This window comes from Suillus fuscotomentosus (assembly GCF_016647785.1).
Source record: "Suillus fuscotomentosus strain FC203 chromosome Unknown F5891scaffold_103, whole genome shotgun sequence".
Lineage (NCBI taxonomy): Eukaryota > Fungi > Basidiomycota > Agaricomycetes > Boletales > Suillaceae > Suillus > Suillus fuscotomentosus.
The window spans coordinates 27,099-41,451 of NW_024539615.1; the positions used below are offsets into that span (position 1 = coordinate 27,099).

Consider the following 14,353-nt stretch of genomic DNA (forward strand, 5'->3'; position numbering starts at 1 on the left):
AATCTACGAAGGAGACCTATGGAGCAGGATTATTAGTATTCCATGTCTACTGCGACCTCAACAACATAGAAGAAACCAAACGTTGTCCAGTCAGTTCCAGTCTCCTCCTCAAATTCTTATCCAGTTGTGCAGGTGCATACTCCAGTTCAGCGTTGGCAAACTACGCAGCCGGAATCAAGGCGTGGCATTTGCTTCATGGCAGACTTTGGCTGGTAAGACCAGGCGAACTCAAAGCAACGCTGGACGGTGCTACCGCGCTCGCTCCTTCATCCTCCAAACGACCCAAGAGGCAACCCATCACCCCAGACTTCCTTTCCTCTATCCGCGAACACCTAAACTTAAACGAACCACTTGACGCAGCGGTTTTTGCTTGTATGACCACAACTTTCTACTGTATAGCAAGATTAGGAGAGTTCACTGTCAGAACGGTCAAAGGTTTTGATCCGAAAAAACATATATCAAGGGCCGGAATGATAGAAACGACTAACCGCGACGGCCTGCCAATCACCAAATTCTCCCTTCCTAGCACAAAATCGTCCCCAGTAGTGGGCGAGGAAGCATATTGGGCCGCTCAAAACGGTCCAACAGACCCCAAAGCGGCCATGGAGAACCACATTAGAATCAACACGGCCGAGTCCGGGGCACATTTATTTGCATGGAAACACGAGAAGGGCCTGCGCCCTCTCTCGAAAACAGAATTCACGAAGAGAATGACCCTAGCCGCGTCGGCAGCAGGTCTTTCTGACCTCAAAGGTCATGGCTTACGTATCGGAGGAACCCTGGAGTACCTCCTGCGTGGTGTGCCGTTCGATGTCGTTAAAACGATGGGAAGGTGGTCAAGCGAGGCTTTCACCTTGTACCTCCGAGATCACGCAAAGGTCATAGCACCTTATATACAATCCTCGCCCGCGTTGGAACCCTTCACGCGTTACACCATGCCACCAGTACGCTGAAGCCACATCTCGACGTGAGTACCAACTCCTTTTTCTCTCCCGGGGCATCAAGCTTCGCTGCATGCGTCGTAGTCCTCCTACTTTTCAGGAACACAGCTCACCATTGATACCTAGTTTCGGTCCCTGTTTCAGTCCGGAAAAGCCCTGCGGGCTTTCGCCCAAACAGTCAATAACCATCGCCTCGTTCTTGCTTATATCGATTCTCGTACCATTCCAATGTCACTACCTGTTTATCCTAGTCTTTAGCGAAACGATAACTATCCCACCCAGTTCTGTCCTCACATGTTACATTCAGTTCCTGAACACGTCGCATTGCAGCGCATAGAAGCAACATTGGCATTAGGATGATTGCAGCGCGAGAGAGTCCGCAATCAGAATTGATTCTCCGCCCCAACCTGTCACGCTTGAGCATTCTTTGACACCAGTGATTGCATCGTCAATAACAACCACAACTCTGCTCTATTCTCATCGGAAAAATGCTCAGAAGGTAAGGGTAGGTATAAAGTGTATGTGAAAAAAAATGAAATTTTTTGGTTAGAAACTTCGTCTTCCCCTAACTATTCTATGCGAAACAGGTGACTTCGAGTGATAGATTTGAAGCCATACATGTTCCTCATACTTATTTTTTTATAAAAAAAATACAATGCTATGAATCTGTGTTGGAAGGTCTTAGATCCAAGAATAGAGGACTTAAGATGTGTTGTTGCGTGAGCTATGAAGCGTTTTGCAACTCTATACAATTTTGCAACTCTGGCCCAACGATAGTATGACTCACCTGCGACTAATTTCCTAGTCTTCGTGTAGTCACGTGCGTAATAAAATTCTACTTCCTCTTTTTGCTTGATTAATTTGAATACTTCACCTGGGTGTCGCTCTGCACTGTGTGGAGGGGTTTTTTTTTTAAATCAGCATGGACGCCATCCGGACGCGCAAGCTGGAAAAAACCAACACCTTTGCACAAAAGACTATTGGCTATGGTTCGTACCATGCCTATTGTCCTTAACTCGTACGCCTGGCGCCAGTGTGCCATAGCTGCGGCATAAATATAGAAAATTCTCTTTCTCTCTTGCCAAGTATGTGATACCTTCTTCGGATCATGTCGCAGACTCCATTTGAATTATGTATCCCTCGCAAAGTCCACTGTTGCCACTGGTTGGCGCTCAACTCGCTACCAAACTCATCTCCTACCGCCTTGGCCATCAGAGAACCTGTGAGAAGAAGATATCGTCATATATCGTTATATATCGTAATATATAGGAAAGGTTTTCGTCACATTGTAATATAAAGTGATATAAAGCAATATATGACCATGTAAAAGCACCATAATCAGCATAATCCCCAGCAAGAACTCACCGGTTTACTGATGTTCACCAGAACATCATGAGTACTGACCCAAACAACTCTTTTGCAACTCCAAGAGGAGTCGTCGTTCATCATGTGACTCATCCCGAGAGGGACAATCTGTTTCGTGCTACAGCGGTTTCTAGCGAATTCCTCAAAGCGAACCAGAAAATGTTTCGCGTACAATGTACGCAGTGTCAAATGTCATTGGAGAAACCTTTGAAATGTGCAAAGGTAACGATCAAATATTCAAATGATGTTACAGGCGTTCTCAACCGTCGCAAATATCTTATAGTGTAAGAGCGTTTGGTATTGCTCAAAAGAGGTAGGATTTGCGACTGGAACGACACAACTATTTGAAGCACTGACATGTCACGGTCCAGTGTCAAAGGAAACACTGGTGAGAATGCCGCCTATGATTGACATTTACTCCAGCCTTAACACCCTATAATAGGCCCACCCACAAACCGAGGTGCCACGAAGTCGAACGCTCCTCGGGAACCTTCAAATTCATACGAATGTTCATTCTGAATCCGATACTGATGGGGTTCCTCAAAATTGGTGCCGTCATCGACTGTGGCCTGCTTAACAATCCCCGGATCGGATTCGATGTGCCGTTCGGGGTGCGCGTTGATGTTGCCATTGAGCCAAGTAATGTCCTAGACTTCATTGCATTGTATCTCGGCAGCAAATCTCCTGGGGATAAGCTTCAAGGAATGGTGCAGGTCAATGCCATGATGTCATGGGAACTTACGTCTGAGCGGGTAGACAAATGGCGTGAGGCTCGGGCAAGGCATGACGCAGAGGGTTTTGCCCAAGATCCTGTTGGACTCGTAGATTTCATCGATGCTAACTGCACAAACGACTTTGGGAATGCAACAACCGCTGAGTTGCACATCCTACCTGGTATCCTTGACATGGCAAAGCCACGAGAACATTTATTAGGTGTCTCTGCTATCACGGGCGCTGAAATCAGGAAACCTATGAGTGCTATGACATGGCTAGAGTAAGTTCTCTGTTCTTATTTTCTCAATTAATGCCCCTTACGTTGCGTAGGACTATCAACATGCATATCCGTGCAGATAAAGATAATCAGCTGCATTTACGCACTGAGATGACAGATCAAGATAAGCAAATTATTCGCGCTGCAGGTCGCAATGAGGACACATATCTGGCCCGCCTTGTTAAAAAGAAGATGCAAAGAGAACACCTGTATGCCAATATCGTGCAACGACGCGCTGCGTAGTTTACATAATGTGAGCAAACATTCTAGGCTACTTGCCAGTCTTCCTGAATCTTCGCATCAAAACAAGGAAATCTTGGCACGAGCGATCTGTATCCTCTTCCTCGTGACTTTCAAGTCAGTCTTGTACCGTGCTTCATCCTATCAATGGGGCCTTTGTTCTTATGTTGTATCTGCCGAAAATTTGACGTATTGAAGATGCTTGCAGCTCCATGTAGTCGAAGATTCAGTCCATATGGCTACCAGCATGATCTTGATCAGTCTTGGCCTTCGTATACGTGTTCTTTCATCTTATCATCTTTACTGACGCCCGTAAATTGACAATACAATCGCTGGAAGATCTTGCATTGCCAGGTGTTCTGCAGGATTCCAAATACTTCGTGTGTTTAAATATAAATATGCAGGCGATATCTCTCGGCTGGGTGAGTCATTCTTATCATACCTGTATTGGGAGTCTTTATCCCTGATCCATTTGCATCCAGACGAACATCATTCAAATTGAATTTTATGATGGAAAGTCTGTTTTCCCAGGTGGTGAAGATTGTACCTGACGTATTTGACCTTGTTGCATCAGGTTGAGGATCTGTACTCAAAGGGTGCTTGATGGTTGTTGTTCCTCACTCATACACCTATCGATCACACAACCCTCTTCACCGAGTGGGGTCCTGACACTGCAGCGAAAATGGGCACTGACGTTGCTGAGTACAATGCGCAACTCACGCAATCCGTAAGAACCTTCAAATCCAAGCACCCAGACCTTGACACTGTCACTGGTTACTGCGAAGCTTACGAAAATGGCACTCCCACTACCACTTACCAGGTTGAGGGTTGTGCACCCGTGTCGAACCACTTGTAGGTCAATTCGAAAGTCCTGGGCAATTCTAATGTTGTTGTTTTGTAGCTGGCTTAACGGTCTGCACCCACTGTTCACTGTTCACAAGTATGCTCCTGATGTTGAATGTTTGATTGTTCCTGATGATACTATTATATCTAGTATTTTGGCAAAGGGGATCTCCACTGCCCTTAGTGGTTATCCTGCCACGCAGACCGCCACCTAAACCTGAAGCCCCGTTACCACTTTTATACAATGTCCGGTTCAGCTGTAGGGTGTGCGATTCCGGCCAATGATTCTAAACAACGTCAATACAGTCAGGGGTTAGCGGAACCTGTGAATAACCCAAGTTCGTGGTCAACTGGAGCGAAGATTTGGGCTAGATTTTGAAGTCGTGCGTCCGCATGATGGTCGAATCTTTGAATGAGAGCCTTCATCAAATAAGACCAAACTCGTCTAGATGGTGTGAACTTGCTGCAAATACTTACTTGAACATAGACAGAATATGTGAACAACTTGAACGGCCTGCGCCATACATTTAGATCATGTAAATAGTTGAATAAGTACTGTAGCAGATATTAGTACGTCGCCAAGTACGTGATGCCTTCTTCGGATCATTTTAATTATGTATCCCTTGTAAACTCCACTGCTGGCACTCACGGTGACTCACCTCGCCACCAAACTCGTCTCTTATTTCCTTTGCCAGAACATGAGTACTGACCCAAACAACTCTTTTGCAACTCCAACAGTCGTTGTCATTCAGCATGCGACTCATCCCGAGAGGGACAAACAGTTCCGTGCTCTAGCGGTTTCCAGCGAATTCCTCAAAGCCAACCGGAAAATGCTTCGCATACGATGTACGCAGTGTCAAATGTCATTGGAGAAACCTTTGAAATGTGCAAAGGTGACAGTCAAATATTCACATGATGTTATAGACGTTCCTCAGTGTTGCAAATAACTTTTAGTGTAAGAGCGTTTGGTATTGCTCAAAAGAGGTAGGATTTGCGACTGGAACGATGCAAACATTTGAAGTGCTGACACGTCACGGTTCAGTGTCAAAAGAAACACTGGTGAGGATGCTGCCTATGATCAACACTCACTCCAGCCTTGGATTTGTGACTCACGCTAGGATAGGTCCACCCACAAACCGAGATGCCACGAAGTCGGACGCTCCTCGGGAGCCCTCAAATTCATACGAATGTTTATTTTGAATCCGTTACTCATGAATTTCCTCAAAATTGGCGCCGCCATCGACTGTGGCCTGATTGACAATCCCCGGATCGGATTTGACGTGCCGTTCGGGGTGCGCGTTGATATTGCCATCGAGCCGAGTGATGTCCTAGACTTTGTTGGATTGTATTTGGGCAGCAAATCGGTTGGGGAGAAGCTTCAAGGGATGGTGCAGGTCAATGCAATGGCACCATATGAACTTACGCCGGAGCGGGTAGACAAATGGCGTGAGGCTCGGGCAAGGCACGACGCAGAGGGTTTTGCCAAAGATCCTGTCGGACTCGTGGATTTCATTGATGCTACTTGCACAGAACACTTTGGGAATGCGGCGACCGTTGAGCTGCACTTCCCACGTGTTGTCCTTGACATCGCCAAGGCTCGAGAGCCTTTCTTACTTGTCTCTGCTGTCACGGGCGCAGAAACCAGGAAACCCATGAGTGCTATGTTATGTCTAGAGTAGGTTCTCATCTTTTCAATTCTAGTCTCCCCTTACCTTGCATAGGGTTATCAACATGCATATTCGGGCAGATAAGGATAATCAATTGTATCTACGCACTGAGATGACAGATCAAGATAAGCAAATTATTCGCGCTGCAGGTCGTAACGAGGACACACATCTGGCCCGCCTTCTTCAAGAGAAGATAAAAAGGGAACACCTCTATGCCGATATCGCGCAAGTGATACCCCGAGTAGTTTAATGTGAGCGAACACTTCAGACTTTTCACCAGTGTCTCTGAATGTTTTCACATCGAAACAAGGAAATTCTGGCACGAGGAATCTATATAATGTCCCCGTGACTTTCAAGTTAATCTTATACTGTATTTCGTCCCATCGATTGGGCCTTGGTTTTTATGTTATACCTGCTGAAAATTTGACATCTTGAAGATGCTCTATGTAGTCGAAGTCTTATGGATGATGCTTCTTGCAATTGAAGCGTATTGACATCGGTAATCGTGAGCCACGATCAGTCTTGTATTCAGTCCATATGGTGACCGGCACGATCTTGATCAGTCTCGGCCCTCCTACACAAGTTCCTTCATCTTATCATCCCAGGTGTTTAAATACAAATGTGCACGCCAGATCTCTCAGCTGAGCGGGTCATTCTTATCATGCCTGTGATGAAAGTCTTTATTGCTGATCATTTGCATCCAGACAAACACAACTCAAATTGAATTTCATGAGACTCTCATGGACAGTCTATTTTCCCAGGTGGTGACGATTGTACCTGGAACGTTTATCATGCTATGGTCATTATTGCATCAGGCAGAGGATCTGTACTCAAAGGGTACTCGGTGGTTTTTGTTCCTCACACACACACCTATCGACCGCACAACTGTCTTCATCGAGCGGGATCCCGAAGCTGCAGCGATAATGGGCACTGATATCACTGGGTACAATGCACAGCTCACGTATGGTGCGTGAATCTTTCAATCCAAGCACCCATATTGGCACTATTGCCGTGATTGACACTCTGCCCATCTACAATGCCCTGCTTGATGAGTGGCAGACTTTCAGTTTCGTGAACGTCACTGATTACTGTAAAGCTTAAGGAGATGGGATTCTCATTCCCACTTACCAAGTTGAGGGCTGTGCGCCTGCGTCGAGCAACTTGTAGGTCAGGTCGGGGCTCCCAAGCGATTCTAATGTATTGTTTTGTAGCTGGCTTAATGGTGCGTGTCTACTGTTCACTGTTCACAAGTATGCTCCTGCTGTTACGTGTCTGATTGTCCCTAATAATACCATTTCTATCTAGTATTTTGGCAAAGGCGTTCTCCACCGTTCTCAGTGGGTACCCTCCTACCCAGATCCCCACTTAACCTTGGACTATTTTTACCACTTTCATTGTTTTCAATATATACATGATGTTCGATCGAGAGCACTCTCAGTCATTTCCGACGATGTCGAGACAGCCAGAGTCGGCAGGATCCTTGAATGACGCAAGCTCATCCAGGCCAACGTAATACTAGTGGCGCTGACGCGTCCAGCGTATTTAGATGCACAGGAGCCAACGGTACCAAATAGTTTTGATTCATTACTTCAGCGCCCACCAGGTTCAATTGTGGTCCAACGACATCGAGACAGTTCATTATGCCAGTCACAGAATTCGCATCCCTCTCATTGATTCCCCCTAATACACTCTCCGACCCGCATGTAATAGATCTCTTCTCCAAGGTTTCTTCCTGGCAATCATCCTCTTCAGGTTATCCGTTAACCTTCTTCACAAATTCAGCAGAGCCTGCTGAGATCTACCTCATCAGTGGATGGGATGACGTGCGCGCTCATGAAAGATGGATAGCCAGCTCCAGAAATCAGGAGCTTCTTCAAATCGCGGAGGCGTTCCTCAACATTATCAGAATGGTTCACTTGGACCTGAATTTTAATGAATTCCCAGCGGGAGCCGAGTCACTGGTTCACGTGAGGTCCGCGAAGGGTGTATCAGAGGAGGTAAAATCAAAGAGTGTGACATCAATACAGTGTGGTTGGACTGGGCACGGGAGGGATGTGCAAGAAATTAGCACCGGGGTTTATTATTTCGCAGAAAGCGGTGATACCCACTTGGAGGATGGTGGTCCTGGAAAGGAGGACACAGTGCACGCAATGACCCATTTGAAGAGGGTGAAGTTCACTTGATACAATTAGTTGATCTTGCTTCATTGGATTTTTTACCCTTGATATTATTACTTATACAAATGGTATATATGCTATGTTATGGTGATGGTTGTGAACAATACATGCACTTGTTTATTCTAGAATTCTGGAAGGGACAATCACGGTGTTTGTTTGGCAACGGCTTCTGATTCAAACAAACGCTCTTTATTCTGACAGCGGCGTGCTGGACAACCCACGATGTCAGACACGGTTCCTCAGTCACGGCAAAAATCTCGGGCGCCTCGGAGTCATCGACGGAAACGAACAAAAGAACAGGAGGATGAGAGGGGGCACGCAAAAGAAATGGCTGTTGAACACGACTATGATAGGACACCAAGGGAGCCACGTTCAAAACGCGCAAGAACCAATGGCAAAGGCAAAGAAAAGGATTCTGAACTTGAGCTAGGCGAACTGCCCGATGACTCAAGTAGACCGTTTGGCGACGAATTCATACCGTTTGCGGTCAGTGATAATGAAGCAGAAGCACCCAAAACACAGGACTCCCATCGCAATAATGTGGAAATAATAAAAGAGAAAGCGCGGGAACGAGAATGGGACAAAGGGAAACGAGAAACACACGGGGATGGCTCGCGAGATGGAGGTGGTCGGGGAACAAAACGAACGTACGAAATGGTCTTTGATGATGAAGATTTGAGGGACCACAGAAAGCGCAGACAGGACTTTGCCCCTACTTCAAGAAAGGCTCCTTGGATTGCCAAAGTCGACTGGGACAGCTGTCACAATGTTCCGGAGATGTACGTTTTGTAACTTTCCTTGACGTTGTGAGCTGATTTGCCACAGGTTGCATCGCGAGGTTGAGGCATTCGTTCGTTACATGTCACCAACTGAAGTCGAAGAGGAAATACGAGGACTGGTAATCATTCTTGTTTCGAATGCGATCACGAATGCATTCCCAGATGCCCAGATACTACCCTTTGGAAGCTATGAAACCAAATTATACCTCCCGAATGGGTAAACGTTATATGTATCGTGTTAGAGTCAAGGCTAACAACTGCTCAGGGACATAGATCTCATGATCAAATCAGAGTCGATGGCGTACAGCGATAAAGTGAATGTCCTACGGACCCTCGCTAATGTCATCAAACGCGCGCGGATCGCTTCCAAAGTCACCATCATTGCCAAAGCCAAAGTGCCCATCATCAAATTCGTCACGGTTTATGGCAGGTTAAACGTGGATATCAGCATAAATCAGGGTAATGGCGTTGTCGCGGGCGATATCGTGAACGGCTTTCTGAACGGCATGCGCGGATGTGGGTTTGCGCTCCGGAGTCTCGTCATCATCGCAAAAGCATTTCTAAATCAGCGGGCGATGAACGAAGTGTATACCGGTGGTCTGGGCAGCTACAGTATTGTTTGCATGGCAGTCAGCTTCCTCCAGATGCATCCCAAGATTCGTAGAGGGGAGATAGATGCAGAGAAGAATCTTGGAGTTTTGGTTATGGAGTTCTTTGAACTCTATGGTTGCTATTTCAATTATGAGGAAGTAGGAATATCCGTGCGTAACGGTGGCTCATATTTTAGCAAGAGACAGCGAGGATGGTACGATTTCGCAAAGAGGAACCACTTGTCCATCGAGGACCCTACCGATCCTTGTGAGCTAAATCTTTCAAAAATTTTCACACATGGTTCACCATTGCTCCCTTTACCACCAGCGAATGATATTTCCAAAGGCTCTTACGGAATTGCAAAAGTTCGGCAGACTCTTGCAGGAGCCCACGGAATCATGACATCAATGGCCTTCTTGCGGGCTGGGATCTTAGGTGCACGTAAGGAAGGGCGGACTTACTCTTTACGTGGACACAGGGAACCAGAAGACATGAGCATTTTGTCCAGTATACTTGGCATCACCCAAGAGGTATAGCTCTCTTTATACTGTCAACAGATGTTCAACATCACAACAGACTTTGAACAATCGATTATTGATTCAAGAAGTTTACGACCAGCGGTTGCTCCATAAGCTGCTCGGGGCCTCTCCCAAGCCCCGTATAGTTGTTGCCGACGTCCCCGAAACTGCTGATCAGGACAAATCGACAATGATTGCAAGCAGCAGTACACGGACCCGGGAGCGTAGCGTGGATATGGTGCTCGAATCCGACGATGAGTCGCTACCGCAAGAACCCAGTGGTTCCCGTCAAGATAACGACGAACTTGGTAAATACCATATCGAGAGGCGGCGCACCGTACAGAGGAATGAAGCTAGTCAGTCAGAAGAGCAACCCGAATTCACCGCCGACGAAGATGACTCAGTAGATGAGGAAGAAGTGCACTATAATATGGGTCTAGATAACGGAGCCTCTGGTGATAAAATGCGAAGTATGACGAGCAAACGCAGATCATTTTGGCTTTCCAAGGCGATTGGGGTCGACAGTGCCGAAGACAGTAGCTGATGACATAGTACTATTACAATGGCATCAGAGAACTGGAGAAGTAGAACTATCTAGCAAGGTTACGAGTCGGGGCCGAATAAGCTCGAAGTAGACAAAGTCAACCAGTAGGTATATTTGGAGATGAGGGAGTTAGAACATCTTGGTGCATCAGATGGTTACTCACACTCACTTAATCTTGGTCTCATGCACAACCGTTGCTAGCCAGTCGTTGAACCTTTCTCAGTCGCTTGAACTTTGTTTTAGTGGCAATCCCATTGGCATTTGGAGATTTGCGACATTCCAACTGGCGCCAATTGTTCTTGGGTTCTTCGTTCATTTGATTTCGCGGTCACAACGCTGCAACCCGCCGCATCACCAATTATCCACACCTCCGAGTCGTTTCAAATCTCAATATAGTTTACCCGGTCAATGTACGTGGACAACTTCTGGTATGTCTCTGTATGCTAACCATGAGACTAGGGCGACCTCGCGCGCGTACCCTCCTCCAGTCAATCTAAAGGAACGTATTGCTGCCCTGCAGCAGAGGAATGTCTCCCCAAGTCAACAGCAATTCGCTTCAAAGAACCTCCCGAGTAGTGGAACCGGATGTTTGCGCGACAAAATCGCTAAATTTGAGGAGAAGGGAGGCGTCCCTGTCCCACGAGGCAGCTTCGCAATGGGTACGCCTCAGTTGGCAGAAAACGCACCAGCAAAGAAGCGTGGAGAGTTGTATGGGAATCGAGTGGGGAAACCAGGCGGCTCGCCATCGAGTCGCTCTGGCTCACCTCTACCCCCAGCGGACGACTCACCCTTGCCAAGGAAACGTTGTGTCTCTACCGGGGGTACACTCTTGAAAGGCACTCCTCCGAGATTCAAAACGGGGGTGCCTGTTCCACCGCTTCCACTCACACCGTCGCCAGCTTCTCCTTTTGCTCGTCGCAACTCCCTAGCAGTTGATTTTGGTCCTACTCAACGTGTCGTCAGCCTCGGGGAGACGTCTCAGCATGCAGATGAAGATCTAGAATTTCTTTCACCTTCTCTGCCCACTTCCCCTTCGACGGAAATAAGAGACCCCGTTGGAATTATAGCCCCGTCCCAGGCCCTTGAACCTGTCAACTCATCAGATGATGCACTTCCCCAAGATATGGATACACTATCACAGGCAGAGCAGGAACCAGCGGTACTAGAGCTTGGCTTGCAGGCTGACTCTAATCCAGAGCCTGTGATAGCATTGGATGTCGTAACGTCATCTCAGTCCTCGCCAGAAGTCGTAACCGTCGTGGAGGTGACTTCCGCTATCGAGCCTGATCCCCCTTCAGACGAGAAGCCTCAATCACCATATCATCGCCCACTGTCGTTAGATGCATCTGTGATCGTCGCTCAGCCTTCGGAAGCTGTCCTTCCCGACTCGTCTTCAACTATTTCGCATTCGCTCGTCGCCCCCAATGCGGTTACGGAAGATGACTCAGTATTGGCTCATCCCCTGACATCTACCATTACCTTGGGATTCGATGATGTCAATGACAGGAAGCATGATGGCGTGGCTACAACATTACTAGTGTCTCCTCCTACCGAGGAAAGTGGGGCCATCTCTATCATCGTGCCTCATCCAAAGATCCAAGTACAACCCAGCCTCCCATCGCCTGATTTAGAGATAGAGACCACCAAGCCTGAAGTCAAGCGCTCTTTCACGGCTGTAGTGCATCACAAGGTCACAAAAGTTGCCGCTACCACAGCACCGACTTCATCCCTTTCCACGCCTATAACACCACAAGTTGCGCGTGTGCGGCGGATGGGGATCACTATTGCTGCCGAGCCACTTTCGAGTCCGGCCTATGGAGAACTCGCCGTCCTGCTAGAAGAAGCAGCATTGCTTGAGATGAAACTAACTGAGGGGGATGGCTCAGAACTGGTAGAGGCCGCGCTTCCCAAAACCCCAACCTTCGACACTTTCGCAACCGACTTCCGATCCGTATCCTCCTCGACACTCACAGAACACGTCAAAGCCCCATCTACGGAACACATTACAACTGCATCTGCGGAACACGTTAAAGCTCCATCTGCGGAGACTGCCTCCCTTTCAGAGCGTTCTGTATCTATTCCATCCATCCGAGAACCTAACATGGATGGGGACATCCCTGAGGAGGATGAGGGTGACGGGAGGAGTCTGGCTTCTACATCTGCGTCACAACGGTCTCCTTCGCATAGGAGGTATCTCTCGAGCATCAGGCGGTTGACTAGTCGTCGTTCGTCGAACTATATGCCTGGGGCGTACCCTCGAGATAGTATTTCAACATCCTCTGAAGACTCCGCCCCGGTCGCAACACCATCTGATTATGGAGATGGGTCAGGCTTTGGTATTACATGGCCAAGTGTATCTCCGAAGAAAGGCGGTGTGGGAAAGTTTGCGGACAAATTGTTCAACCGTAACAGAACCAAGTCGAACGTCAGCGTAGTGGAGACAGGTGTGTAAGCTGCTCAGAAGAAAAGCTTCGCATGGACTAAATTATTGTATGCTGTTCCTCAAGACCAAGGCTCGATATATAACTCGCCGAAGAGGTCGTTTATATTATCCCAGCCTCCGAGCTCATCCCCAACTAAAAGCCCTCCAGGTCGCCATGCTAATGAATTACCCGGCTCTCGTCCATCGCACTGGATGGTCTCACGGGACTCATCATCTTCTCCTGCTCCCAGTATCCTTGAGAAGGAAATCTTTGATGAATTTCCTTCTGTGCCACAGACGCTTCCTCCGGGCCCGCTTCACCTGTCTCCAGACCTCTCGGGAGTCGCAGTCCATCAATCGTCAACTCTCCCGGTCAAGGCTCGGAAACAGTCGCAACAAAGCTGATCCATAGTTTGAAGTGCTTCATCTTGAGTACCGAAGGAGTTAGCTAGCCTCGCTCCTCATGTTGTCATGGCTTTGCTTTCGTTTGTGTATTCTTGCTGTCTTTCAGTTTGAAATTGACACATAATTTTGCTAGTAAATTTGTGTTTCGGTGTATAGCTTTTATATGCTTCAATATTAATATCGTCACAGCGTTGGCACCAGCCCTCGCCTCACTTATGCCTGACATGTTTTGTGTCCATTGAATTGAATGCAGACTAGTCTTTTTACCCCGTTTTGTGTTGGCGAATGACTGCTATCATATGATTTTACCATCAATGCATGTTCTTCGACTCCATCTTGACTCAATGATCTTTTCCCCTTTTACCATGCCTTGAATGAATGATTGACTCATCTCCAAGGGTTTATCTTAAGCAGTCATACGAAACTCCATTAGCATCAGGTAGCATTAATAATTTCATACGGGTGAATCCTAATTTGAAGCCAGTTTCTCAATTTCCTGTTATGGCGCAAAACCCGTCATTCAAAACAAAACAAAATTGTGCTGAGGTCTACTTTATGCCTCTACCTACTGTTGTCCCCCTCGGGGTGACATACGAAAAATTGGAACGATACAGAGAAGATTAGCATGGCCCCTGCACAAGGATGACACGCTTTCCCGGAGTGGTAGACCTACGGGTCTCAATATTTATTGCTTTTTTTTCTTGAAATCAAGACGAAGTAATCAAGTATCTCTGATTGGCCTTGTTTATCGCCATCTTATTCTTCATGTTTGGTGTCGCCGCTCACTGGCAGCGAGTCTCCGACTCCGGTTGGCTCGCACGGAGTCACACAACCACTTCGCCGAGACAATTTGGAGAGTTTCGCTCAGAG

The 14,353-nt window shown here is 47.3% G+C and overlaps 7 protein-coding genes across 7 annotated transcripts; all 7 read left to right on the forward strand.

Moving 5' to 3' along the window:
* Positions 1-2,332: 2,332 nt before the first annotated feature.
* Positions 2,333-3,726, forward strand: F5891DRAFT_1067070 (uncharacterized protein; the record flags this gene model as incomplete). Its single annotated transcript, XM_041363139.1, has 6 exons — positions 2,333-2,528; positions 2,590-2,619; positions 2,678-2,694; positions 2,749-3,300; positions 3,351-3,550; positions 3,608-3,726. Coding segments are annotated over 5 exons (985 nt in total), but the record flags the coding sequence as incomplete, so codon positions are not given.
* Positions 3,727-4,144: 418 nt separating this feature from the next.
* Positions 4,145-4,595, forward strand: F5891DRAFT_963221 (uncharacterized protein; the record flags this gene model as incomplete). The annotated part of the gene is made up of 3 exons (XM_041375976.1): positions 4,145-4,389; positions 4,439-4,477; positions 4,532-4,595. Coding segments are annotated over 3 exons (348 nt in total), but the record flags the coding sequence as incomplete, so codon positions are not given.
* Positions 4,596-5,018: 423 nt separating this feature from the next.
* On the forward strand, positions 5,019-6,059 carry F5891DRAFT_1067071 (uncharacterized protein; the record flags this gene model as incomplete). Its single annotated transcript, XM_041363140.1, has 4 exons — positions 5,019-5,273; positions 5,335-5,364; positions 5,423-5,439; positions 5,504-6,059. Exons 1-4 carry the CDS (start codon positions 5,079-5,081, stop codon positions 6,057-6,059), a joined length of 798 nt encoding a protein of 265 aa, XP_041218835.1. The 5' UTR covers positions 5,019-5,078.
* Positions 6,060-6,573: 514 nt separating this feature from the next.
* On the forward strand, positions 6,574-7,468 carry F5891DRAFT_1067073 (uncharacterized protein). Its single transcript, XM_041363141.1, has 4 exons — positions 6,574-6,696; positions 6,752-7,013; positions 7,144-7,269; positions 7,353-7,468. Exons 1-3 carry the CDS (start codon positions 6,667-6,669, stop codon positions 7,146-7,148), a joined length of 297 nt encoding a protein of 98 aa, XP_041218836.1. The 5' UTR covers positions 6,574-6,666; the 3' UTR covers positions 7,149-7,269; positions 7,353-7,468.
* A 154-nt stretch (positions 7,469-7,622) lies between these two features.
* Positions 7,623-8,309, forward strand: F5891DRAFT_1067075 (uncharacterized protein). Its single transcript, XM_041363142.1, has one exon. It carries the CDS (start codon positions 7,688-7,690, stop codon positions 8,228-8,230), a length of 543 nt encoding a protein of 180 aa, XP_041218837.1. The 5' UTR covers positions 7,623-7,687; the 3' UTR covers positions 8,231-8,309.
* Positions 8,310-8,345: 36 nt separating this feature from the next.
* F5891DRAFT_1067077 (uncharacterized protein) lies at positions 8,346-10,813 on the forward strand. Its single transcript, XM_041363143.1, has 5 exons — positions 8,346-9,003; positions 9,050-9,220; positions 9,269-9,861; positions 9,922-10,124; positions 10,171-10,813. Exons 1-5 carry the CDS (start codon positions 8,447-8,449, stop codon positions 10,654-10,656), a joined length of 2,010 nt encoding a protein of 669 aa, XP_041218838.1. The 5' UTR covers positions 8,346-8,446; the 3' UTR covers positions 10,657-10,813.
* Positions 10,814-13,872, forward strand: F5891DRAFT_1153381 (uncharacterized protein). The gene is made up of 3 exons (XM_041365186.1): positions 10,814-11,066; positions 11,116-13,100; positions 13,164-13,872. Coding segments are annotated over exons 1-3 (2,307 nt in total). The 5' UTR covers positions 10,814-11,064; the 3' UTR covers positions 13,484-13,872.
* Positions 13,873-14,353: the final 481 nt, after the last annotated feature.

What these genes read in the sequence shown, in the direction of transcription:
- F5891DRAFT_1153381 (XM_041365186.1), top strand. An exon ending in CGTCAGCGTAGTGGAGACAG is followed by an intron (nt 13,101 to 13,163) that starts GTGTGTAAGCTG and finishes CTGTTCCTCAAG; the next exon opens with ACCAAGGCTCGATATATAAC.
- F5891DRAFT_1067075 (XM_041363142.1), top strand. Translation starts at nt 7,688, where the DNA reads ATGCCAGTCACAGAATTCGCATCCCTCTCATTGATTCCCCCTAATACA.
- F5891DRAFT_1067077 (XM_041363143.1), top strand. Translation starts at nt 8,447, where the DNA reads ATGTCAGACACGGTTCCTCAGTCACGGCAAAAATCTCGGGCGCCTCGG. An exon ending in TGTCACAATGTTCCGGAGAT is followed by an intron (nt 9,004 to 9,049) that starts GTACGTTTTGTA and finishes GATTTGCCACAG; the next exon opens with GTTGCATCGCGAGGTTGAGG. An exon ending in CGAGGACCCTACCGATCCTT is followed by an intron (nt 9,862 to 9,921) that starts GTGAGCTAAATC and finishes CTTTACCACCAG; the next exon opens with CGAATGATATTTCCAAAGGC.
- F5891DRAFT_1067073 (XM_041363141.1), top strand. Translation starts at nt 6,667, where the DNA reads ATGTGCACGCCAGATCTCTCAGCTGAGCGG. An exon ending in CAGATCTCTCAGCTGAGCGG is followed by an intron (nt 6,697 to 6,751) that starts GTCATTCTTATC and finishes ATTTGCATCCAG; the next exon opens with ACAAACACAACTCAAATTGA.